General features: G+C 41.7%; 1 protein-coding gene across 1 annotated transcript; it reads right to left on the bottom strand.

Moving 5' to 3' along the window:
• Positions 1-986: 986 nt before the first annotated feature.
• On the bottom strand, positions 987-21,073 carry emilin3b (elastin microfibril interfacer 3b). The gene is made up of 6 exons (XM_077515295.1): positions 20,609-21,073; positions 7,373-7,495; positions 5,340-5,659; positions 4,916-5,262; positions 4,488-4,835; positions 987-2,663 (listed from the first exon to the last, which is right to left on the bottom strand). Exons 1-6 carry the CDS (start codon positions 20,791-20,793, stop codon positions 1,530-1,532), a joined length of 2,457 nt encoding a protein of 818 aa, XP_077371421.1. The 5' UTR covers positions 20,794-21,073; the 3' UTR covers positions 987-1,529.
• Between the last annotated feature and the right edge of the window lie 6,179 nt (positions 21,074-27,252).

Genomic DNA, 27,252 nt, shown 5'->3' with positions numbered 1-27,252 from the left:
CACTAAAACCTGAAGCGGTCAAAACAAATTCATACAACTGCCAGTGGAGAAATGCATATTTTAAAGGTATACTTGACACATTGAGCCATTTTCAGCAGTAAAAAGTGAATATTTTGTGTATAATTAATGTGGTTACATCATTATTTTTCATGTACAATTAATACCTTTAAATTAAAAAGTATTTTTTCTAGGGGTGTCAGGCTATTCAAATGTTTAATTGTAATTAATCGCATGACTTCAATAGTTAACTCGCAATTAATTGAAAATCTCTTCTAAATGTACAACAAAATGTACAATATGTTTTCCTAAGTTTTCATTCTTGTTAATATAAAAGTGGGTGAAAATGTTAAACTAATAGAAATATTACTACATCTTTCAGTCATTGATACAGTAATTTCATAATAAATTCATAAAATTGAGTTAAAACTAATAAGATGTACTATATAAAAATAAAAAAAAGAGTATGATATTGATTTGTTTTGAGGTCGTGTTTCTGCCACTAGGTGGCATAATTGCATTTGTAAGACGTTGGTGACAGCTCAGTGCATTTTTCTTTTCGTAGTAAGTTATCTAATCTTTAACATAAAGTAACTTGTGAAATTCTGCACATTTTTAAAATTGCAACATCCAACTTGACCCTAGTCTCCACAAATATATGCATAATTATTACATTTATTACTGCTAAATTTTGACATGGACGTGTCTGCTATGTTCCGACTGAAATTCTCTCTGTAGAGGTTTTACAAGTAAGGGGCAGTCATTAATCGCCAGTTCAAAAAATTGTGGTGGTAAACGAACTTTAAAGTAACTCAAAATTAATTAACTAATTTTGACACTCCTATTTTTTTCTACTTGCTGTCGAAAGATGATGACATCACCTGTGCTGTGGAAGTAGGTAACGACCAATCATGGCTCAGTTTACTGACCAAACCCAGAAAACAGGTGAGCCAAGATTGGCAGTTACCTACTTCCTCAGCACTGGTGATGTCATCATCAGTCGACAGCAAGTAGAAAAATTACTTTTGAAAGGTATTCATTGTACACAAAAAATAATGAAGTTATCAAATTCATTCTGGACAAAATTGTAACTTTTCACTGCTGAAAATTTGATCAGTGAGTCAAATATCCCTTTTAATGTGTACAATCAGATGTTTACAAAAGTGTAAATAGCACCATAGTGATATAAAGACCACCCAGTTGTCTTGAAAAACCCGTAGTTCATTTTGTTCCGCATTCTCGCACAAAGACCTCGAATACAAACGTATCATGACAATCTGTGGAACAATATCCATATTCGTATAAGTTAAAAAGATGAGAAACGTGGTGGCGAAATGCCTCGTTGATTAGAAAGCTGGTCCAGCTCCACATCCATAGGTGTGTCTTTTGAATGTGTGCGTGTGCTTCTCCTCATAAGCAGGTCATGTGGCGGGCTTATGGAAAATGGCTTCCACCGCTCCAATCAATTTGCATGTGTGGTGAGCAGAGTGAGCCTCCATTATTTTTTTTCCCACACCGTTATGGCTCGGATGCTACTGGTCTATTTTAGGTGTTGCTCCTTGCTTTGGCACATTGTCTTTGACTTCCGTGAGCTTCTCTGAATGGACGGCGACGGTGCCGTTCACACGAGCCAGGTAGGCGTCCGAGTGTCTCTCAAGTTCCGCCCGGATCCTCTCCAGGTGCTCGGCCAGCTCCCCCAAACTGTTGCACTGGCCCTCCACCTGGCTCACCCTGCTATCAACGTCCTTCACCTCCTTCTGGACTTCTTTGGCCGTGGTCCGGCAGCCTTGAAGCCCGCCGGCGAGCTGTCGCTTCAAGGCCGCGAGTTCGCCCTTCAGCTGGGCCAGCCGCCTCTCGCCGGCCCCCAGCAGAGAGGCTTGGTGGCCCACCAGCTTGGTGATTCCTTGCACCTGGTCGACGAGCTGCTGTTCCCGCTGCTCCCACGTGGAGTTGGCGTGGCCCACCTCGCTTGCGATAAAACTGATGGAGTCCTTTAGTCCCTTGAGAGTTCGGTTCACAGAGTTGATGTTGACCTTCAGCAGGGTGATCTCGCCGTAGACGGAGTCGCTCGCCTCTTCTTGGGCCAGCCGCAAGAGGAGGTTCCTCAGCGTGCTGTTCAGGCGGTCCAGCTGGTCCGAATGAGAGTCCAGACGATTGGTCATCTTGTTCTCCATGTCCTCACACTCACCTTCTGCTTCACCGACTCTGGCACCCCCTGCTGGAGGGGTTGAAGGTGAGCAGGAGGAGGTGCAGAGGAGCTCCAGGTCCACCAGGCGTTTTTCGATGCCATCCAGATTGCCGTCCAATCGTCTCCTCACGGAATCGATGTCTGTTTCCAGGGGCGGGACCGCCTGGCCCTCCAGGAGCGCTGGCGAGGTGGCGTTGCTCAGCTCCTCGACAGCCACAAACACCCTCTCCTCTAGGGTCTTCAATTTGTCCTCCAGCATGTTCTTGAAGCCATCCAGGCCACCGGGGAAGCCCGACACGCCATCCGCTCCGCCTTCAGTGGAATTGAGACGGTCCTCCAGCTCCACCAAGCGGGTCTCGATCAACGTCTCCACGTGGATGCTCTGCTCACTGAGCGCCGACTGAAGCTGTCGCTGCGATTCTGTGAGACTTTTTACAGACTCCTCCAGCAGCAGCACACGCTGAGAGAGGCTGTTCACCTGCAAATGATCAAGGATGGTTTAGGTTAAGTCAAAAACCTCTCAAATTTCTACCTGAGGTAGTTCTATTATGCATTTCATGATAAGGCGATCATTTTCAAAAAATATCTTCAAGTGCCTTATAATGGGACTGAGAATATCTCTGTATATTCAAAATCAAGCCTAAGTTCTGAAACTTGGGTTGACCAGAAGTCGCAGTTTACCCAGTCGCACTTTTGAGCCTTGTGTTGCAATCCCAGCGGATTTCGCCAGCCCCAATGTTTTGTCCCACTTTTACACTGGTCCAATCCCAGCATCGCAAGTTTTTAAGCCAATTGTTTGGGCCATGTTATCAAAGCAAATCATACAATAAACAAATGAATTGAACTGTTATATTCATTTCTATTTACTTCCTATCCGCTGGCAGGCACGTTTGAATTGGAGCCCTACTAGCCTAATACTGTGGTTGCCACTAAATGCAAGTTGAGCTTCTTGGAGACGTCTTTATTCAATGCAGGACCGACATGAGAGAAACGGCGCAGCCAGCTCCCAATAGCTGCCGTGAAAAAAGCAAAACATTTTTGCATTGTCTTGTTTAGCGCTGTCGAACTGTCAACCAAGAGAGTATTTAGCATTAGCTAAAGTAATAACTAGAGCTGTCAAACGATTATTTTTGAATCACATTAATCACATCTTAGAATTTTGATTAATCATGATTAATCGCTTAATTAAAACATCTTTTTTTAATTAACATTTTTTTTGCCCGCCAAATTTAAAGAGCACCTGTTATGTGTTAACTCTTTCGACATTTAATGTTATGAGGACGTCTTAAACATTTTTTGATCCACTGCACACGCTCATCCTCCTCTTTTTCTAATCAGTTAATTACGTGCATAATTTAAAATGATAGTTTGACATGAACGAATATTCTGAATGTCATAAGTGAACATTTATTAAATGCTTTAAACACAATCTGTGCTATCTTTAACATAACCGTCTGCTGTCAGCAAAAAGATCATCTGCGGTCAAAATTAATAGTGTGATTAATCTGCATTAATACATGATTAATGCGATAATTTTTTTTGTGATTAATTAATTAGTTAACGCTTGCCTTTAACTCAGACGGCATTAGTAATAACACAACCACCAGTCACCAGATCAACTAGCTATTACATTTGTTATTGATAGATAAAAAAAAAAAGTTCCTGGTGAGAATTTATTTTGTTATTTAGTTATTATTGTTTATTTTATATTTCTTTATTGTAGATTTATTTAGCATTTGATTTCCAGCAAAATTGTAGTGTCCTGGTTGTTAATTTTGAAAATCTGGTCACACTATCTCAACCGTGAAACCTGCACCGTGAAGAAAACCGGTTGCTACGATATGTTTGTCGCTATTCTTATTCATCCAGGTCATTTCTTGCTCAGTGAATGGATCGCAATTGCACTTCTTGGTTTGTCTTAGCTACACTGTGCTACTGCACATCACTAAATGTTTGAAATAATAGAATATATTTTCAGTGAGGGAGGAGGGCACTCATGTCTGACGCCAAAATATCATGCAAAAAGAAACAAAAAACTAAAAAAAATTAGAAAACCGAAATGGTAAAATACAGTTTAACGCTGTATCTCCACAATTCATTACATCTTTGTTCTATCTTGAGAAAGAGAATCGATAATGGGATGTATATAGAACAAAAATGTCCAAATTCACTTTACAAGTTCCCTAGTGATCATTTTTTGTCTTGTCAAGAAAACAAATGAGCAAAATGTGTGCAAATTCTTTCTAGGATTTGAGACATGGTAAACTTGCAAAGACTGTCAAAGATTTGCCTTTTTCAGTACCTGTCCACAGCAGCTCTCTGTGAGCGTTAGACCTTGGATCTGAGCCTGCAAAGTGCCCAACTCCGCCCTCAGCCCAGTTTCTCTTCCGTCGAGGGACTGCTGCATCTGTTCTTGGCCATCCATGTGCTCCCTGTGGCACTGTCTCTGCACGGCCCCGATCCTCTCCTCGCAATGGTTCTCCAGACGAGAGAGTCGCCGTTCAAATCCATCCAGGATCTCAGCCTGGATCCCAGCCAGCTTGGCCTCCAGGATGGGGTCGAGAAGCGCTGAGCTGGGGCCAGGGATGGGCCTTCCTCTTGCTCCTTCCAGCAGCCTCTTCAGCTGCCCGTCATGGCCTAAGACCATTCCCTAAAGAGGCATACATTTCAATGTCAATGAGGAAGGGGAAAGCTACAGAAGTGTTAAACTATTTTACATATGCCACAAACCTGAATCTCCTCTAATATGTGAGTCTTGGCTCGCAGCTCATCCTTGACTTCTGTCACTCTCCCTGCGAGATCTCCAAACCTGTTGAAGCTTTCTTCCCCTCCCAGTACGCCGGGAGTCCCTATCGGGATTGCACCAAATCCGACAGCCGAGTCCGGCCCACGTGGCGGGCTGGGCAGCAGCGAGACCAGGATCTTGTTGGTGTCTTCCCGAAGAGACGTACGCAGTCGCTCCTCCAGGCCGGCCACCGCCCCGTTGAGAGAGTTGAGGCCCAGAGTGAGGCGCCGCAGGTCGTCCTCCATACGGTCCAAACGTTCTCCACTCACTCCAGAAACTCCAAATGTGTTGCCTGTTTTTGAAATTGAATCAAAGAAAGCGGGTCTGATGCAAAAGCTTTGACGTTATTTACATCTTATTCGTGCTCACCAGTATTGACATTTCCATTTCCCGCAGGTAAATGTCCGCTGGGTATTGGTCTGTGATCATGAAGGTTGGGGTAGAGTTTGCCCGGCTCCAGCTGTGCTCCTCCAGGCTTCTGGTCAACGGGGACTCGCGGCCCATGGGGAACGCCCTTTATCCCGGGGAGATGAGGCAAAGCTGCTCCCTTGATAGGAGGCATCGAGTCAGGCACTGAGGTGGGTCCGTCATAGCAGTTGTCTCCAGCGTAGCCGGGGCAACATCTCCACTCCAGCTCAGTCACCGTTTTGTAACCCACTTTGTATGTTGGCTTGTGGAATGTCCTGTACCTAAACGGGACAAGTTTCACCTTCAGGTATTATTTCAGTTGTTGCCATGTGGTTTCACACCACTAATTCAGTCTTTGTTTCAACTAATTATTACAGGCCCTGTCAGGGGAGAGGACAGAAAGACGAGAAGGGCATGGCAAAGATAACGGGATGTAGTCATTGTCTGTGGGATTAAACACGGATTAGGGGGAGATTAGGAGATTAGACTGAAGTGTAATGTAAATGATGTGGCTTTAGGACCGAGAGATTGAACCAGGGTCATTATTGGATGCTAGTGTTACCTTTTGTTAAACTCGGATTTCTTTTTGATTGCTTGATTTGGAATCAACTTTGTCTCATCACGCACGCACGGGCAGGCACGCACTGAAGTGAGTCATCTTTTTTTGGAGGGAAAACCCACTCCTTTAATTTCCCTTGTGAGATACAGAATGTTATTACAAATGGGCCTTTGGAAGGCAAATCAAAGACTCACTCAGGAGATGCATACACAGTCTCCACCCATACATATATACATATGTATATTTATATACATATATACATATGTATATTTACATACATACACACATATATATATATATATATATATGTGTATATATATATATATATATATATATATATATATATATATATATATATATATATATATATATATATATATATATATATATATATATTTGTGCTTTCAAATGTAACAATATTCATATTGCATTTGATCAGAAATGTAATTTACAATGGGGTAGATGCCGCGGACTAAAAAAAAAGAAAAAGAAAAAAAAAAAGATGCCACGGAATTCCGACTTCTCACACGTTAGCTCCGTTTCCGGCCACTACTGGCTACGTTTTAATTCTCGTACCCCCATCCATGAGCCCCCTCGCCGATTGGCGGGAGCGCGCAGGGCATCTCAGCTCTCTGAATGCTTCTGACAACTGAGACAGACACACTACACACTCGCACTTGTGGACGGGAACGCACAACCGATGGGCACAAAGGCGGAAGCGCAAGAACTGGGACGTGGCCCACATGGTCGCAATTGTACTTCCTTTTAATTTTTAATGTTACTCTTATTTTGAAATGTGTTCTCATCACTTCTGGTGAGCTGACTGACGCTAACTTGAATACAGCAGCGTAATCGTAGGAGGCTTTCCCATCATGCTTCGTTGCTGTTACTAATAACGCTTGTGAGTGTGTTTTGCCTCTTTTATGTGTTATTTTTGTACAGACCTGGTCTATTATAGTTATATTGTTTATTGTTTCTATTCATGGATTAAAGTTTTGCTACTTTTGATATTTAATTATTGTAACTCAGTGACACCTTTAGGTAAAAAAAAAAAAAAAAAAAAGGCAGTCGGTGCTATATATAATTGACAATGAGACAGTCAACATAAGATGGCGTGTATTCTCTTTATTATGGGCATTATTATGTCTGGGCTGCTGCCTGCGTGATTTTGAAACAATGTGTGGGCTCCTGCCTGCCGATTCGTGGCCAGTTTGTTCAAAAGTGACAGGATGAAACAACTACTACTGTATTTAATTGAAATCTAAATTCAGTTTCCACTCATTTGCTCTGTGGAGGAATAACTTTATAACACTAGAGGGCAGCCTTGATACAGTGCAAACTCTTGAAGCTTCCCCCACCCCCCTCGCATGTGAGCTAATAGACGTCATGTTACACGGCACATTTTCCCTTTATTTCTATTTGCGTGTAAACGTACATGAGAACAGGACACTTCTGCCCCCAGATGCACTTGGTTGTGTACTCAGCCTTCACGTATGTCGCTACTCCATCCTGCATGATGCATGTGATGTTCCTCTGGACCACATAGGCACAGTGGTTTCTGCAGGGAGAGGAAAGGGAAATTAGAATTTAATATTGTATAATAGGATTCATCCACAGGCCTTTGCTTTTCCAGCTGCATGTGATGACAATATTTCTTCCTGATGTATCCGTCATCTAAAATGAAACCTTCACGAGTTCATAATTCTTCAGTATTTTCGCTTCCATCTGTTCTTGATTTTTGCATTGTTCCACGATTAAGCACTTTTAATTCCTTCAATGTTCAACATTGATGAGATGTCTATGTATTACCATCTACTTTTCATCCATTTGAGAGTTGCCATTTAGTGCACATTGTTGCCTTACTTTTGACCATTATACTATAGAATGAAAGAATCTACTCATTAACAGCATTTCAAGTCTTGCTCAAGGAAACAGCCAGTGGCCATGACTTCATGTACAGTATGCAAGACAACAAACATACATTATATATTAGGGGCGGGAACCTCTTGGTACCTCACGATACGATGACATGTGATACATGATAACGATTATCTCACGATATCACGATACCGCGATTATCGATATATTACTCAGGTAATAGATCCACGATGATCTACGATAAAACTAATAATACATAATAATACAAAAATAAAATAAATAATAACACATAAATACTAATAAAATAATTTTAAAAAATCACATTATAATAATGAAAATAATATAAATATAATGTAAATACATAATATAATAAAAATAATATATATATATATATATATATATATAAAATAACTAAGCTCGTGAGTCTTCTTCAGCTGAAGACTTCCGTCCATTTCCCCGCCACTCTTATGAGGCCCTCCCCTTAGTGGCCCGCTAAGTAATTGCTCAATAAGTAATAAACAATGGAGCCATTATAGTGGCTGAATATTAACTACAAATATCGCGATACTTGCGTAGATGTATCGATAATCTATCGGGAGACAAAGTATCACGATTTATCACGATATTGATATATCGTCACACTCCTATTTTATATACAGTTAAGATCTTAGACTGCTTTGATTGCATTACCCGTAAAGTACTTCCAATAGTTTTTTTCTCATCATGCTGGATCTAAACTTTTCCTTCCCTCATCACTGCCAGTAGAGAGACTCCAACACCAAAATGTTCCACCGTGCAGCACAGGAAATGATTTTCTGCACTCTTCATAACTCTCATGTGAACAATTTCTCTCATTCAGTCGGGAGTATTTAGCAACACATGCGGCCCTTAATATTGCTCTGCAGCTGCTCCGGACAAGGCCATGTTTTTGGAGGAGCAGGGAGGAACACGTGGGCTGAGCTGGCCTAACATGTTCCGAGTTAACAGGTTAAGAGGGTGAACAGGCAGGATCGCCTTTTACAATCTGTGAGAAACTTTTGCCTGCTAATCACCGAGTGTGTTGACAGTGTTTGTGTGTCCTCCCATCATCTCATGTCCAGGAGTCACAATGAGTCATGCACACGGCTGCCAGGTCGTGCATTGGGAGGGAAGTTGCAGTCAAAGGCGCCTCGAATTGGGCAGGCAAGACGGGTAAATCGCAGAGGGCCCCGACTTGAATGGGGTTCCGACAGGCGGCTGACATTGGCTCATATTCTCTGTGACAAAAAAAAAATGGCACTGCTTTAGATGCAGCAGTCACAATGTATCAGGTGAGGGAATGAGAGAGAGCATAAATAGGTTTGGTTGTGTTACGTAATTTAACTCATTCCCAACCATTTTCACAGAAGCAATCCCGTTCGCTCCCGGCTGTTTTACTGGATTCTGACTGATTTTGCAAGGCCCACAGAATATTGTGTTCTATTGCTATAAAAGCATGGAACCTTTCAAAAGAAAGATTAAAGTCTCTTCTTTCATCAGGAAAAAAAAATGTTTCTATCTGTTTCCGTTTTGCAGCAATTAGCATTAGAAGAGAGCTAAGTTTCATCAGTTTTCACAAATCTATTCAAAATTTTAAGTAATTGAGCTTTTTTTCTACATGGCCCTGGTTGATCTCCTTTGCTCTGCTGCCACCTGCTGGCCATTTGTGTAATAACTACCATTTCTGCAACTGTTCTTTGCAGTTGAGAGGCTGCATCAAAGCCTTCTGTATGCTCTAGCATAAAAAAAACAAAAAAACAACAAACAACAACAACGTATAAATACATCTTTGGGACAATTAGAACATTAAAAAAACATATTTACACGTTATTGGGAGAAAATGAGTTAATACCTTCAACTTCGGACACGAGATACACATATCGTGTATGTCCTCATTCTGTAATCAGACCTCAAATATTTGAATTTTTCAACCCAACTGATACAACAACTTTATACAACTAAGAAAATGACATTTCTGTAGAAATTGCTTGTGCTACATGAAAAATTGTGGCAAATGATGTGGAATGTGTTGGAATCATGGAATGATGTGGAATGAAATGGAAGAGTATTGAACTTTGTTGAATGGTATGAAATGATGTGGAATACTATGGGGTATATTCACTAAGAATGCGCTGCGTCCAGTAATGGCGTGAAATATTGCACCACAACTGCACCCGCAGTCTGCGCCAAGTTACCCACCTATTCACTAAGGATATTGCTCTAATCATATACCGGCGCAACCACGCCCACAAAATTGACAGCTTGGAGCAAATTTGCACCTGATTTACCACACATGGCAATGGATTTGCGGTGAGAACATGGTTGTTATAGTAACAGTTGCGAGAAAGATGACATTATCAGAAAGCGAGGTTGGACTGAGAGTAAGCGTTCAAAGCGCCATTAAGCTGTACAGAGCAGAGAGGACGACGACGACGTCATTCATTCATTCATAAAGTACAAATTATTGGTGCGATCGTTTTTAAACATTTATTTTCAGAGGTTTGTGGGCGTACAGTATGCAATCTGGCACGTAAGATTGATCGTAAAATGCCTCCTCGCCGTTTCCGATCAGCCCGGGTTACGTTATGTGTCCTAAACCAACATAGACTCTCAACACTCTCTCTCTCTCTGCCGTGCATGTTGTGCCGCAAATGGCATGCACTGCTGTGGGATCGAGGTTGCGGCAGGTTTATACATGCTTTCTATAAACGTAATTCGCGTCATGCAAACTCGGTGTGGCTATTTGCGCTGGCGTTAGTGAATTAGACGCTGTGTATCAATGAGTCTCATTTGCATTGGGGTGGGCATATTTTGCGTCAAATGTCTGCAAATTACCTAATTGACATACGCGCAAATAACACCGGCGCACCGTGGCACAATCTGGTTGGCCGCGAACTTAGTGACGTTTTCTCCCATCTGGGCGTGTTTACTGAATTAGGCGTTGCCAGATTGCTCCATTTTTACCAGTTAGAGCCGTGCAAAGGTGATGTAAACCTTTCGTGAATATGCGCCTATGTAATTTAAAATAACCAAAAAAAAAGTTAACATTATTGGCTTTTATCTGGATTAGTTGTTTTTTTTAACTTGTAGTCGAAATAGGATGAACAGTTCAAAATTGGAACGGTTTGAATCAGTCAAAAAAGTGAAAATTAGATGATAGAACCAAAAACAATAATATTTGGCTTTTATTTTGACATTTTGAAAAAGTTTGTGGTGAGGATGAACTGAAGGGTTCATAGCTGTAACGGTTTGAATCGCTCAGAATGTAAAAGTAATTTGATCGGGAATGTTGAATGTCTTATTGGAAATGTATGCTGATTTTGTGGGTGCAAAATGTAGTAGAATTGTGTGGAAGTGTGAATTTTGGGAATGAGAAAAATAGCTTTGGAAGGTGTGAATTGTTGGAACTGCTGAAGTTGGAATGGTGAGAATCGATTGAAAACAGGTAAAAGAAAAATTATATTGTTGAAAACAAATCGATATGTTGCAGCAGTGAGTGACATTTAACTTCAGCTGACCTCAACCAAAACCTCACAAATATATGTTCTCTTTCTATACTTCTCCTGATGCTCATTTTGAAACGGTTGAAATGCATTCATGCTCATGCGCTGCCACCGCCCCACCTGCAGGCTATATACTAAGCATCTACACATACTTACTTATCCCTGAACGCTACTCATCATTTCCTCTGCACTCATGATTTACTCAGCATGATTTGTTGAAGTGTTTTACCTCCCCCCCCCCCCCCCCCCCCCCCAAAAAAAAGACCAAATCTTCCTTCTTAAATTTCGGCATTTGTTAAATCTGGCATCGACATCCTCGTGCAAGATCACGCTCAACATTAATGGCCAGTAAGTGGAAGTTTATCCATGTAAATTCCAAAGAAATAGTTCCGGTGTCCTTGTTGATTTCCAGCAACAGTCACGTAATAAGTATTGCGATATGTTTGTGTAGTTGAGAGTTGACAAAAAGCCTTTCTGAGCTTCTGGCTGATTGGGAGCAGGCGCCGCATGTGTGAATGTTAAGTGTTACTGTATAACCGTTTTCACACATCTGTCGAAGGGTTTTGCCTCGGTGGGTGGTATTTTTGTTGTGTCTTATACATCCTGGAAGAGGGATCTCGCCATCTGTGGTTTCTTCTCAAGGTTTCATCTTTTTTCCCCAAATGGGCGTTTTGAGTTTTACCTTGGGGAGTTCAGGTCAGGGGATGTTTTCTAATCTTTGTCAACTGTGGATTTCTGAAGCCCTTTGAGGTACTTTTATGATTAAGGGCTATTCAAAAAACTTGACTTTTACAGAAAGAGGGACGTTCCAACTTGATAGGTTGCACGTGCACATTTGAAACAGGTGTCACCAAGCAATGGAGTCTTTTGTTTCCATATCTCAGCACACACCTACTTCATCTCTACGAATAGCAACTCAATCGAAACGTTCTCAAACTGTCTGAAACGCTGGTTCGGTGAAGAGTGAGAAGAAATAATGACCTCCCTAATCTGGAATGATGTGAGATTAGATGTATATGAGGAGAGATAAGAGCTATTTCCCTCTGGGAGCTATTTTCACACATGAGTTCAAAAGCAATATAGCTCAAGGAGACTGCTGTTCGAGAGAGTATAATACGTTTGCGTTTGTGATCACTGGTGACAAATGACACAATGGTCACACATTATTAACCAGCAAGTCTAAAAACAAAGGCATAATGAAGCTTTCAATGTATTGGCAGGGCCTGGCAGCGGACTAAGTGTGAGAAGAAGAAGAAAAAACATCAGTGGAAAAAGAAGCTGTCAATTCACCTAATAAATCCTAAAAATAACTGCTGCTGTTGAGAAATGATCTAAACTGTCTATCGGGGTCTTATTCCACTTCTCACTTAGCCAGCAGTGACTCAACACACTCAAGAGTTTGCTTCACAAACCCATTCGGGGAAAGCAGAAAGAAAAGTGTTTGCTAAATTGTTGCGTCTTTCAAGAAACATGTCAGATGGCTGATAAGTCACAGACAATATCGGGATTCGGAAGTCAAAGCAAAAAAAAGAAAAAAAAAAGAAAGTCAGAACATTTCATATCTCAAAAATCGAGGCATCACTGAAATCTGCCCATTCACAGAGCCTTCAAAAGATGTGGCATCTTGTGCATTTCACCATTGTACGAATGTGCCAATACCTCCCGACATATTAAAAACACCAGATCCACATTGTATCAGAACCACCCATGTGAGATCATGCTAAAAGAAATTCTCAAGCGAGCAAAACTTGTCCTCCCAATCGCAGCAGGCCGTACCCGCTCCAACTCCAATCAACAACAAAACCCTCCTCACCTCCTTCTGCCACGCTTCCCGCCTCCCTCGTCTCTGCAGGCCCACACCAAAATATTGTCCTTCGTCACTTGTCTTTTTTTTTTTTTTCCCCCACCGGCAGCCCCGTTCCACTGTAAATATTTCCAGTCTAGCATTACACTTGTAAGCTGGCTTGCTGCGTCTCCCAGGGGGATAGCGGAATTCCTATCTTGAATTTTCACGTGCAGTGTTTTTGGCAAATATTGCTGCTGCTGGACCTCCTCCCTCTGCTCGGCCCAAAACAAATCACCTTCCAAAGCCCCCCTTTTCATACATCCCTTCTGTAATCCCTCTTAAAAACCTACAGACAATCTTGTTTTAATTAGCGACGCATGCACGCTTGTCCTGCCTTTGTGTGTTTTGTTGTTGTTGTTGTTTTCTTCATTTTGCTCATCTGATGACTGAGAAATTCTTGCCTGTTCTCTCGTCAACTTCTCTGAGATGCTTGAGAACTTTCTCAGCTTGTGTTTTGACAGATTGGCACCAAAGCACTCACCTTCCTCATTATTTCCTCACCTACGGTGTTCTTGACTCCATGAATGAAAACTGTCGCTTTATGACAATAGTAGCTAGATTAAAATAAATACATCTTTAATGGATTCTTTAACAATCAATTAGGAGCTGACAGACTTTGTGAGTTACTAATATGATGCAGTTCATCTAACTTTCTTATGGTTCCCGATTTACATTGTTGCATTTGATGAGTCACAAAAGTTTTGTCCGTTTGTGCTTTCTGCTATGATGCTTTAACACCACACAGCATTGACTTTTTTATTATTATTATTATTATTATTATTATTATTATTATTATTATTATTATCCTCAGGCATTTTGCAAAGCACATAATCTTCTTAGAGTAAGAATACTTCTCAGTGTTTCTAGAAGAAGAGAGGTTACAAATTGGACTTGCTAATAAGGATTACAGCTTTGTGTTGGTTGTGGGAGTGTAACCAAAACCGCTGCAATGCCATGCTTTTGAATTCTTCATATGGGGCAGCACTTGTAGATTGAAACTATAATGCAGAAAATGTATGTATGGTGTGCCTGTATGATCAATTCGATACATGGGTTAAAGACGGACAGCTTTCAGTAAAAAAAAAAAAAAAAGTAATAAAATAAAAATGATAATAATAATAATACCACAAAAACCAGATTTGTCAGTACAAAGCTTGACAGTATAAATTTATTAAAATGCGTGTCACAGTAACACTATTTTCTACCCCTGTGAAAAAATATTTGGGCCACTTTTGGGTGCACATTTAAAATCCGAATTTGCAAGGCCCCTGTCAGTCAAGGGCATTCAGAACCATGATCACCCCCCCCCCCCCCCCCCCCCCATCCCCACCCTTACGATGCCACTACCTGTCAAGGAAGTACTCTATTGCTTGCTGTTCGAATTGGTCCATAAAGAATGCGGTAGACAAGTGTTTAAGTCAGTCAATAAACAACACCAGCCATTTTTAAAGCCGTTTTTATCTGCTCTTTCCCACATAAATATATAAGATAAGCACCCTGGCGTGTCAGATAAATAAATGACTGTTGGATGGAGGTCATTTCCTTCATGTCAGTCGCAGACTAAATTCAAAGATACAGTAAGCAGCCGAGGAGCTTAAGCATAACAACTGCACGGAGGGGGAAACATTAGCTCGGCTCCATTCAAAGGTAACCAAAACTTTCCTGGCCACATCGCTGCCGTGCACGGATCTGCACTTTAGCCCTTGTTTATTTATGCAAAGCTGAGCTATGATCCGCAGATTCATATTTAAAGGAAACATGTGTGAGCGCCATTAGTAGGAACTCAGCTAAAGGGCAACTTTCCCACACTCCTGCTGCTTTAAATAGCTTATTTGTCCCTATGGCTTGAAAGTCAAGTTGATGACTCGGCAACCTACTGTAATGTTGGCATACGGGCATGACAGCACGTCCGTCATCAATTGTAAATAAACAGCAGAGCTCATTCAAGTGTTGAAGATGTTATCAAGAAAGAAGGCGATGACAGCGGAACATTTGATGAAATTTAGCTGCAAGATGAGGAATTTTACTAACCAGTCTTGCTCTCCACTGGACACATAGCACAAATTTTACAACAGTCCACAACCTTTGACCTTCACCACCTCTGTGGTCTTTACCATCCCCAACCACCATTGCCCTCCCTGATCTCTGTCCTATGCATCACTAAAAAGCCCTTGGCTAGATGTCCGACCTGCTCAATGATGGCATGTGGCATCTGCTGGGATCTTAAGTGATCTACAACACCCACAACCAAGCCTGGGGACAGTCTTCCACCTGTTGTGTATTTGCTGGTCAGCCGGTGTGTTGCCATGATGATAGATGCCGGTGAGGTGCTGCATACTTTTTTAAATTTATTTATTTTTAGCTGCACTCTTTCTGTCAGTAGTAGGTGGTTGTGATGATTACTTATGTGTGACCACAGTCTTTTAATGCAACAATGTACTCAATCCCTTAACACATAAACACACAATCGTGTTGGTGCCATACACTTTGACACACATTCAGTAGATGCGTGTTATTTCTATGTACAGTATATTTGCCACTGGCAGCAACAGGGCTGATTTATTTCTAGTGGTGGTCTTAGTTCTATGTGTCCTCAGGGCCCAACTATGGCCAAGGTAGGTCAAAACCTCTTTTATAACGGCTATAGTTAGACTTGCAAGCACATGTAGAGGATTATCACCCTGACAGCAAGCAATTACTGACTATTATAGATCAACTAAATTATCTATAAAGTCAGGTTTATCCGTCAATCAAGGGTGACAAGCTCGGAAAGATACATAGTAATGTAATGTAAGCCATGCACATACAGGCTCGGTCTATTCTCATCAGGGTTCAATAATATTATTCCATGTTGTAGTGTAATGACGATGATGATAATAAATCTACAGGGTGTCCTCCAGTTACGGCCGAGTTCCATTCCTACGCTGGCGATGTAACTCCAATTTTGAATGAAGTCGGATTCCACCATTAAAGTCGATATTTACACCAAATATTTTGTACAGTAATTTAAAAGAAAAGTAAAGTAAAGTTCAAAAAAATTATCTATGTCAAACCAGTATATGAAAAATGTACATGTGAGTATGTGTAAGTGATCTAGATAGGTATTATGGTATATGTTTAGTAAATTTATGTATATATGTTTTTGGTAAATGTGAATAGGTTAAGTGCACTTGTGTATATATATATATATATATATATATATATATATATATATATATATATATATATATATATATATATATATATATATATATATATATATATATATATATATAACTTGGGTTATATATATCATTTATTATTTTATTATTATTTTTTAATAATTAGTAAATTAAAATTGTATTAATAATGAAATAAGTTTAAATATATTTAGTAAAAGGGGTAGGACTAGATAAGTTTTTAACTTCTTCCTACTCCCTTTTGAACATGTAAGTTATGATTAATTGAATGATTATGTTATTGGGATTTTCTTCTCTTTTGATTGTTGTTGTTTTTTGTTTTATCTCTGCTGTTCATCTGTTTATATGTTCAAAAATAATAATAAAAGGAAAAAAAAAAAGAAAAAAAAAAAGGAAAAGGAAAAACTATTTGTGCAACCCGGAAGGGCCGGAACCAGTAATTCGTGTTTCTGCAGGGACATTCATTGCTGACGGATGGCAATGGAGACGTAAAGATGGAAATGTGACGCCAAATGGCTAGCCGACTTGCTCAAGGACGTCCGTTGCTGGAGGTAATAATAACACAACTTTAAATAACTTTAAAATGGCGTGATTATTGTGGGAAATTAATCAAAAAGAAAGTGCTACCAACGAGGCACAGGCTTCGTAAAGTCGAAACGACGTAGGTTGTGTGCGACGTAACTCGAGGACTCCCTGTATTTGAAATTGTTGAGGTCCGATCCCAGGCTACCAAAGCCAGCTCCAGGGGTGTGGAATGGCACATTACTGGCAGGGAAGGAGTCTGAGTTGGTGTCTGAGGTTGAGAGGGTCCGACTTAATTTATAGTCAGACTCACCTCAGCGCATGGTTTGGGCTTCAGAACCAGTCCTCTTGAGAGGGGCTCTGTTACACACTGGTTCCCATGGCGAGAGGCGCCAAGCAGTTGTAGGACCAATGGCTCAGTGCCTGTACATTTGTGTTTACCTCGGCGGATGGGAGGGTAGCCTCTGTGCTCACGTATGTAATCATAGTCAGATTCTATGTCGCAGTTCGATGAGCTACTTTGTAGTCGTGTCATCAAACTTGAGGCCACACGTCTTGGACACGTGAGTAAAGAGGGAGGCGAAGGTGTTAATCAATCACCAACTGGTGGTATGTTGGCTCGGATGGTGGTCCAATTTGGCAAAGACAAACATATTGTGAGGTTCTGCTAGGAATGTCTGGCAGATTTCCCTGTCATGAGGAGGCGGGGGACACTGAGTCCAAGTGGGTCATGCTCCATGCCTCCATTGTTGAGGCGGTGGATTGGAGCTGTAGCCGTAAGGTGATTGGTGCCTATTGTGGCGGTAATCACCGAACCTGTTAGTGGACACCAGTAGAGAGGGATGCTGCCCAGCTGAAGAATGTGCCAAGTCACCTTTTTTGGCCTGTGGAACTCTGGAGGCAGGTGATGGGTACTGCCAGGATGCACTTGGTGGTTGCTGAGGCAAAAACTTGCTTGTGGGATTTGGTGATGCTATGGAGTACATCTCCAGACAGATGTGAAGAAATGTCTGTTCTAGCAGCTGATGTCTTAGGAAGGGAAGCAGCACACCGTGAGGATTGTGCACAGTACAGTGGAGGTGGAGCTGCCCTTGACCTTTTGTGAGTTTGTGGGGAGAATGCTTCTCCTCAATTCTACCAACATGCTTTTCTATGACGAAAGGCAGAGTCTGGGGACTCACATTTCTAGGATTGAAGGTCACTGAGGTTATTACAAAGTTTCTTGCTGACAGGGTCCCGGAGATAGATCTTTCCAGAGTTGCTAACGTCTCTGATTGTTGTGGGTCTGTTTAGTTCACATTAATTTCCAGTGAATGGTGGACCACCAAGGCTGCCCTTAATTTGTCACCAAATCTGTTCACAATTTATTCATTTATGGACAGAATTTTTCAGCGCAACTAAAGAGTTGAGGTGGTCCAGTTGTGTGCCCTCAGTACATCATCTCTGCTTTTTGCGTATGATGTGGTTCTGTTGACTCCATCAAGTCGCAATCTTCAAATCTCTTTAGGGGTTTGCACCAGCATGTTAAGAAGTTGGGACAAGAGCGCGGTCAAACCTGAGGCCATCAACCTCAGTCTGAAAAGAAGGGCATACCCTCCTGGAGAGGGATGAGATCCAGCCCAAAGTGGATTGGTCCAGGTAGCGGACTCTGCATCAGTCAGACCAAAAGAACAAGGTCGGATACAACAGATACAACTGGTTGAAAGGACTTGCCTCCACAGGGTGTCCAGGCTTTCCCCTAGAGATAAGATGAGACGCTTGGTCATTCGGAGCTGCTGCTACATTGCATCGAGACGAGCTTGATGACGTGGCTTTGGTACCAGGTTGGTATGCCTAGTTGCCTACTGAACGCCTCTCTAGTGAAGTGTCCTGGGCATATTCCAACAGGAGGAAGACATTGGACAGTTTATGTCTCTCAGATGGCCTGGGAATGTCTCATGGATTTGCCCCACAAAGTGGGTGGGGAGAGGGAAGTCTTGGCTTCCCTGCTTGGGCTGTGGCCCCTGCAACGCCACCCCAGGTAAGTAGAAGAAAATGGATGGATGGACATTGTTTAAATGCTTAACAGGTATAGAGCATGGGTGGCGAGATCCTGTCCTCGATGGCTGCAGTCCTGCAGGTTTTGGATATTTCCCTTCATCAACACAGCTGATTTATGATCAGCTCATCAGCAAGGTGTGCAGAAGCCTGATAACGAGCCTGTTAATTGGAATCAGCTGCACTTCGAGTAGGGAAATCTATAAAACCTGCAGAACTCCTGCCCTGAAGGACCACAATTTGCCACCCCTGGTATAGAGAAAAAGTACATACTGTATACATGTATGTAATGGTGAATGGTATTACCATTATTTAAGGTTACTCTATATTGTGACAAACGTTCTGTTTGGAGCTTAGTGCTTAACTTTTCAGAAGATCTACTAAAACATGATTTTCGTGTTATAATAATTGCAATTGTGGGGTTAAAGCCATGTTAAAAAACACTGGCCAGGTGATCTGTTCATGTCAATCACATGGTGAAACCTTAGGGCGCAACCAGATCATGTTAAGTGCCTTTAAACTAGCAATTTTTCTAATGGCCAACAGGAGATGAATTCAATTGTGGAAAAAGGATTGTTTTAGCCTGTGTGAAAAAGGCGACAACTTACTAAATGAATTTTCATGCGTTCTATCAGCTCAGGTTGAGGTCCCAATTTCACTTGTCCCAGCATGATGTTCTTTTGACATTTTGATTCACAATGTAGTTGTCTATACATTTCAGTTGTTTGATTTCTTCAGTTGAAGTTTGCCTCCCTAAAATATGTCCCATTCTGGAAAATATCGACTAAACCTGTAAAGAAAAGAAGAAGAAGAATGAATGTCAAACTAAAAGAAGCTGCTGACTTCAGGGTTGGATGCTTGGGAGTCGCATTTTGCAAGAGGTGAGTGCACATGGCAAGATTGAGGCAGAATTTTGAGGCAGTTTGAGTGAAGCAGCAGGTAGCTGGGGAGCTGTCCAAAGCCATAAGCGTTCTCAGGGGAAGCCAAGCAAAAGAGACAGGAAGGGGAGGGGGGGGAACAAAGCTCTGAGGGCCAAACGTCAGTCGTCTAGATCCAGCAAAAACATATATCTTATAACTTCATGACTTTCAAATCGCAAGCATGTTCAGTGTTGTTATTCCTCTCTGCTCATGTGCCGTGACTGCCCGAAATGTAAGTCTACTAAATGTGATAACATCTGACTGGAAACAGAATTTGCCTCAGAGACACTAGTTATCTGCACTCTCCTGATATTTCTATTAATTGGCCATTAGTCGCACCACTCCCTTCTGGCACAGGGTGCCTAGCTATACTGTAAGACTCTAATAGATGCACCAATCCACCCCCCCCCACACACACACACAGAATGAGGACTCTGTAAACATGTCATCAGCTCATGCCCCAAAAGAACCAAAACATGGGCTTCCTTATATCATTGTTGCTCTTGAATAGCACTGCCCAAGTACAGCTGGTTTTAGGTGCGAAGTACAAAAAAAAAAAGAGGCTGAAACAGCCCGTCAATTCAAGGATCAATTACAAAGCCAATGCCCTAACTAAAACCATATTTCTGCAAAGGAATACTCAAAGTGACCTGGTGATTCTCAAGGGAGCAGCAGTGGGACGGCCCTCCTGTTGGTAATAAAACTCTGGATAGAGAATCGTCGGCGAAAGATGAATAGACTCCTCTGTCTCTAAAGGAGAGAACTTACTTGTGTCTGGTCATCGGCTTGTTCGGGGTATGCTGAGGGTTGAGTCCAGCCTTGAACATGTTGTATCTGTGCCCATAAAACGGATTGACATGACCTCCGTAGAAAGTTCCTTTGCTGTCCACCACAAAGAGCAAAACTCCCAGGAGACAAACCGGCGCAAGCACCTGGCGCAACTTGGCATCCATTGTTTCAGCTCGCCTTACTATTAATCCCTCAGCCTGGAAAAGGAAGCTGGCTGCAGATGAAATGAAGACTGAGGAGTGAGAGCCTTTTTGGCTCTTCGGGGTGCTGTGCTGAAGTTCCTCAGACCTCGTGCAAGTCTTGATGTCACATCAGCAGCATCTCGACCGTGTTGCCTTCAGCTCGTGCACTAACCACGCCGGACGCACATCGGACGGAGGGGAGAGGAAGGAGGTTTTTGGGGCTCAAGAGGGAGGGGGGGAGAACAGCACAAAGGTGTCCTGGAGGAGGGCAGAGGAGAGATAGTGAGGGTGTCTCCAGAAAATGTTTCAGCTCCACACACACACACGTGTGTGTGGGGACCCGCTGTCGAGGCTCAGCCCTCCTTGTACACGGCACAATGCATGAATGAGTGTGGGTGTGAGCAAGAGGCAGCGTCTGAAGGGGGAAGGCAGACGGACAGACTGTATTTGCATAACCCACCCCAAGTCCGGACTAGCTGCACCACACCAGCAAGACCAGGAATTCTGTTTCAATTCTGTATTTATTCTCTCTTAGCCTTAGTCCATCTCCGGCGTGAGTTGTTGCACTTGAGTGTTTATTCCTAGTGTGTGCTTCCATGTGCATGGATGCTGCAGACAGACACAATGGACCTCTCTCAAGATCATTCCAGCCATCGCCTCACTCACGTGCCAGTCGCAGTCGCACGTCCTTCTCACCAAGTTGCCTTTGGTGCCTTGCTAAAATTTGTTCTTAGCTTTTAAGATATACAACACTCAAATCTCAAATGTGCTTTTCCTTCCCTATTGAAATGAATTGAAATATAGTCGTCCCACAAAAAAAAAAAAAACATTAACAAAAATAAGGACTCCATAATATTGTACTGTATGAAAACAGAGTAATATCATAATGAAATACAATGTAAAACATTAAGCAGTTTGTGTATCATGATTTAATGCTGCAATCCACTTCAGTGCGCTGCTCCTTATGGTGTGTCCGCCTTGGCCACCAGGAGGCAGTACTTTACAATACAGTCATGCAGCCACAAACAAAGAAGACTACTACTACTACTCAGTATGTTGCTGTAGTATTAGTCATTTTTCACAGATGATTACAGTACATATGCCCATGAGTATTACTTTTTTATTTGTCTACGTGGGTTTACCACAAGAAAAACCCCACTGAAAATCCCTCAAAAAACAAAAGACAAATATATTGGTTGAATTTGTGGGTGCCAAACTGCGAATATAGCTACGGGGTCCACTGTTGTAGAGGAAATATGTTTATGATTCCATCCATCCATCCATTTTCTGAACCGCTTGCTCCTCACAAGGGTCGCAGAGGGTGCTGGAGCCCATCCCAGCTGGCTATGGGCAGGAGGCGGGGTACACCTTCAACTGGTTGCCAGCCAATCACAGGGCACACGGAGACGAACAACCATCCACACTCACAAGCACACCTAGGGACAATTCCGAACACCCAATTAACCTGCCATGCATGTCTTTGGAATGTGGGAGGAGACCGGAGTACCCGGAGAAGACCCACGCAGGCACGGGGAGAACATGCAAACTCCACCCAGGAAGGCCGGAGCCTGGACTCGAACCTGAGTCCTCAGTACTGGGAGGCGGACGTGCTAACCAGTCATCCGCCGTGCCTCCCTATTATTAATAATAATAATTATTATTATTTGTATTATTTTAACCAATTTAGAGGCCACTCAGAGCGTGGGTGCGGGCCGCGTGCAGCCCACGGGCCGCCGGTCACCCATCCCTGAATTAGAATAAGATGTAATGGAATAATCATAATCTTTAGTCATAGCAGATGCTATGTTTCAACCCGAATGCAGGTTGGAAATTCTGAACAGATTTGTGTTGAGTTTCAGTTGGAATCCGAGAGTGACTGTATAAGTGCACCTTCCCCAAAGCTCATCGGCCCATGAAGGAGCTTGATTCCACGGCTCAGTTCCTCAATCATGACTGTAAAGACTGTTTCCAATTGACGTCACTTGTCTCATTATGGCGCCAGCTTTTGCCAGGATATCTGCCTTCATTTGCGCACAGTGGCAGGAAGTACAGACAGGCTGTACACATTATACAAATACGGTTTAATTTTTCTGGTCAAATTGCTTTTCAGTTGGTGCATTTTTTTGTACTGAATTTTCACAAAAATGCACACTGCCAAAATTTGTTTGAGCATATTCTAACACTCAAAATGCATTTTTATTGCTACATGCTGTAATTCTTTTAAAAGAAAATAAAACATTAAACTAACAGTGAACTTGGCCTTCCATGTGGCGAGACTGCATAAAAAGTCCAAGCCTGACTAAAAACAGAAATAGAAAAGAAAAGCGCGATTGTGTTGGACACAGGTGTCCGAAATGAGCCGTTTGTTTGCACAGTTGGTTTTGCAGCTCTTTCTCACCTGACTGTGGGCAATTCTCCATTTAACCTCCTCTATTTACCCCCCATTTACAGGTCAGTGTGAAAGGAAAACACACCATGAAAAGGGCACATCACATAAGTGAGTGAGCTTGACAAAGCATTTAATAAAAGCACTTAAAAAGCAAAGCACACGACTTCTGGGGGATAAGCTACTGAAAATATATCCTTCAAAGCATTTTTGGAGACTACATCCTTTCATCTTCATCCACAGTATGCATTATAGGACGGGATTACGATGATTGATGCGGTTCATTTCCTCAGATTATGCTGAATGTGCTTCAGCAGACTATTGGTGAAGCATCTCAGGTGTTTAGCTGCCTCCTGAAGATTCTTCTGGCATTCCATAAGATGTCACAGTACCTTTCTAAAGTTGTCTTTTCGGGAAGACATTTTACGAGGAAATAAGTGCAAGGTTGAAGCATACTTGCTCACACAGATGTGAAGGAAAACATTCAAATATATACATTATCATCATCTAGTTGATGAATACATTGCAAGCATTGTCTTTTGTTAATATGATCTTATACATATGCATAACGTAGGTCAGGGACTGTCAATTTAAATGCTGGAGGGGGGCATAATTTTTCATTAATGCTAGCGGGGTCGCCACATAATACCACACACTACCTAACCAGATGTAATACAAAAATGTGATTTTGGATATGGAGAAAAATATGTTCAAAATACATTATCTTAATATATTCAATTTTTCATTATACATTTTTTAATGAATGAATGAAAGATCCACTCTCCTAACACAACACGAAAGGGTTTGAAGCAAACAACAAAATAACCGATCTCTTGCATAAAAAAATAAATAAATAAATTAAATAAATTGCCGTTCAACGTACAAAACTCTGCAATTGGCTGGCAACCAGTCCAGGGTGTCCCCCGCCTACTGCCCAATGCCAGCTGAGATAGGCTCCAGCACCCCCTGCGACCCTTGTGAGGAATAAGCGCCAAGAAAATGGATGGATGGAGGTACAAAACTGCTGACCAGCAAACCAGCATTCAGTGTAACAAATCATTTTGGGCATTTTTTTTTTTTGGTACAAAAAACACTCACTCAAAATACTACGTTTGTCTTGCATATTATTCCAAAGCTGAAAAAAAATTATTAGGCCAACTTGTGTTGTAGTGTAGGGCAAAAAAAATAAAAATAAAAAAAGTGTGAGCGCAACTAAGCCATCTAGTGGTAAATGGTGATGTTACAATTTAAAACTACAGTTGATGCATATTCGCAGCCCCCACGAATTCACATATTTACGGAATTTTTCCAACCATCCATTTTCTTAACCGCTTATTCCTCACAAGGGTCGCGGGGGTGCTGGAGCCTATCCCAGCCGGCTTCGGGCAGTGGGTGGGGTACATCTTGAACTGGTTGCCAGCCAATTGCAGGGCACACAGAGACAAACAACCATCCACACTCACAAGCACACCGAGGGACAATTCGGAGCACCCAATAAACCTGCCATGCATGTCTTTGGAATGTGGGAGGAGACCGGAGTACCCGGAGAAGACCCACGCTGGCATAGGGGAGAACATGCAAACCGGGAATACCGAAGCTCGGACTCGATCTTGTGTCCTCAGCACTGGGAGGCAGACGTGCTAACCAGTCATCCACCGTGCCACCACTATGGAATTTATATAAAAACTATTTTCAAAAATATTTTTTCCGTTTCCGATCGTGAAAAACATGTTTGAATGTTTATCACCGCTTTCTGACGATTTTGGAGGTTTGTAAAAAAAAATACCCCCCCCCCCCCCAAAAAAAAAAAAAAGTTACTAGTTGTCCATGACTAAAGAAGGCCTTTGATGCTGCAGATTTCAGATGTACATGACCATTCTCAGCACTTGAAACAAATGGCTGGCTGCAGCCAAAGTGTATCATTCCTGTTCAAAGCTTGTGTGTAAACGACACATAAATTATTGACCTAACCCTTCCCTGACCCTTCATTGTTCCCTGAGTCATCTGTGGGATTCGTACACATCACACTGTTGGTGGACTTTAACTGCAAAACATCCATGTTTTTTTTTTAACGTAGGGCTCCTTCGTGTACAGTAACTTACCGGGTGTGTTAAATCCAAAGTGGTGCAACCCTCTGCTAATTCTACTATGAAATTGACTTTATTATTGGCAGTAAAGTCAGGCCTTTCAAGATGGACAATATTCTACAATTGGAACATCAAGTGGGAATAACGAGAGCATATTGACATATAATGGAAGGCTATTACTCGAGACTGTCACAGCTATTGGCTGAGCCTTTTCACTGGGAGAAATAAAATAAGGGCGAACCGTGGAGTTCTCACAAAGGTCAAAAGTTTCTTCCTGTCATGGAAACAGCTCCTCGTTTCCACAATGGGACCAGGAGGATATGAACTCATAAAGATGTAGGTGTGGGAATGGAATGGCATTTAAGAGAGCACACGCACACACACATACGCCCAAACGACCACTTCATCTGTCTTGGTCCACACACGTTCTCCAGGATATCTGCATGTTGTTATCAGGTATGTGCCAGTGTTTACTGTGTCTGCTGCTCTTCAAGTAGGAGCGTACGCAGGTGACCGCACAACAAAGAGAAGGTCGCGTGTGTTTTGAGACTACGAGGCGCCTCGCTCAGTCCTCGAGGCCTCAGCAGCATCTTGGCCGCGCAAGTGTGACACGGAAACAATCCATAAACCTTTCAAACATTTATAAATATAAAATGAGAGCACTTGTTATTGTCCTCCAATGATAAAGAAGGCTGAATCTGTTGTTTAAGTTGAGAACTTTTACCCAGTCAATCTCAAAGCAAGGTGTGGTACTATATGGCCATAAGTAGTAGTATAGCGTACAGATAAAGAAGAAAAATAAATTGCTCAATTCAATACAAATAAATATGAAATACAATCAAACAAATTCAGAATGAGGCTAGTGGCTACACATACAGCTATTTTATTTATTTTTATTTTATTTATTTATTTTTAGCCGCTACAGTGCTTTTCACGTACAGGTTAGCTGTATTTACCTTTTAAGTATGGCACTATCATTTGCATTTAAGAACTGCTTTTTTTTCTTTCTTTTTTTTCTTTTTTTTTTTTTTTTTTAGGCTAGATTGAAGTACATGTTTCATTTAATGTGCAACACATTTTAAATGAAATTATTTTAGTTTTTTTCTCTCTTCCTATTTATGTGCAATGTTAAAATTGTGTTCAATGTATCACTTAGCCTAATAGCATTGCCCAAGTCATTTTTGATTTACAGCACTTTCATTTTTTTGGTCTTTTTTTTTTTTTTTCCCAAAAAATTGTTCGAAAATGATTTAGGATATTCTGCTTACAAAATATTGATAGCTAAACCTTTTAAGAATAAAACCTCTGCCTTGTTTTTGATAAAAACCTAGACATGCTATGCTAGTAGTTGGAGAGTCAAATATTTTTTGAGTTTTGCTACTTGGTGTAAAAAGTTTGAAAAGCGCAGGTGAATGTGAGCTGAGCCAAGCAGTCACATTACCTCATCCAATGTCTCTGTGGAATCCTTTCATAACATATGGAATCATGTATTGAATTGATTGTTTAACTGTGTAATATGGCCTTTTCATGGATGTATTTTACATTTTAAATTCTGTACTGCAGTGCTTTCGAAGAGCCCAAGTGGGAACTGGATTTGAAATATCAGCTGCAAACTTGTAACTATGTTTGACTGCATTGTCCCTGTTAAATAAAGAACTATTTTTAAAAATTATAAATGCTTCAAATAGCAGAAGCAAATGCATGCGACTCACAGTCAGAAGTTCCTGTGTGGAAAAATAACAGCTAAAGTAGAGCCTTGCCAGGGTGCCCTGGACCTCAGACATGGGCTCGGTTCATCTTTCAGCGGGACAACGATATGAAGAACACGGCCAAGATATGAAAGAACAGTCAGGAGCAAGACGAACAACTCTATAGCGCATATTTAAAAAGACTGGAGGCTGTCGTCCTGCCAAAATGGTGAAGCAGCAAAGTACATATTATATACATTTAGCGAGTTAGCTCGACAAC

Source organism: Festucalex cinctus, chromosome 2 (genome assembly GCF_051991245.1).
Source record: "Festucalex cinctus isolate MCC-2025b chromosome 2, RoL_Fcin_1.0, whole genome shotgun sequence".
NCBI lineage: Eukaryota > Metazoa > Chordata > Actinopteri > Syngnathiformes > Syngnathidae > Festucalex > Festucalex cinctus.
This window is presented reverse-complemented; position numbering and strand designations above follow the sequence as displayed.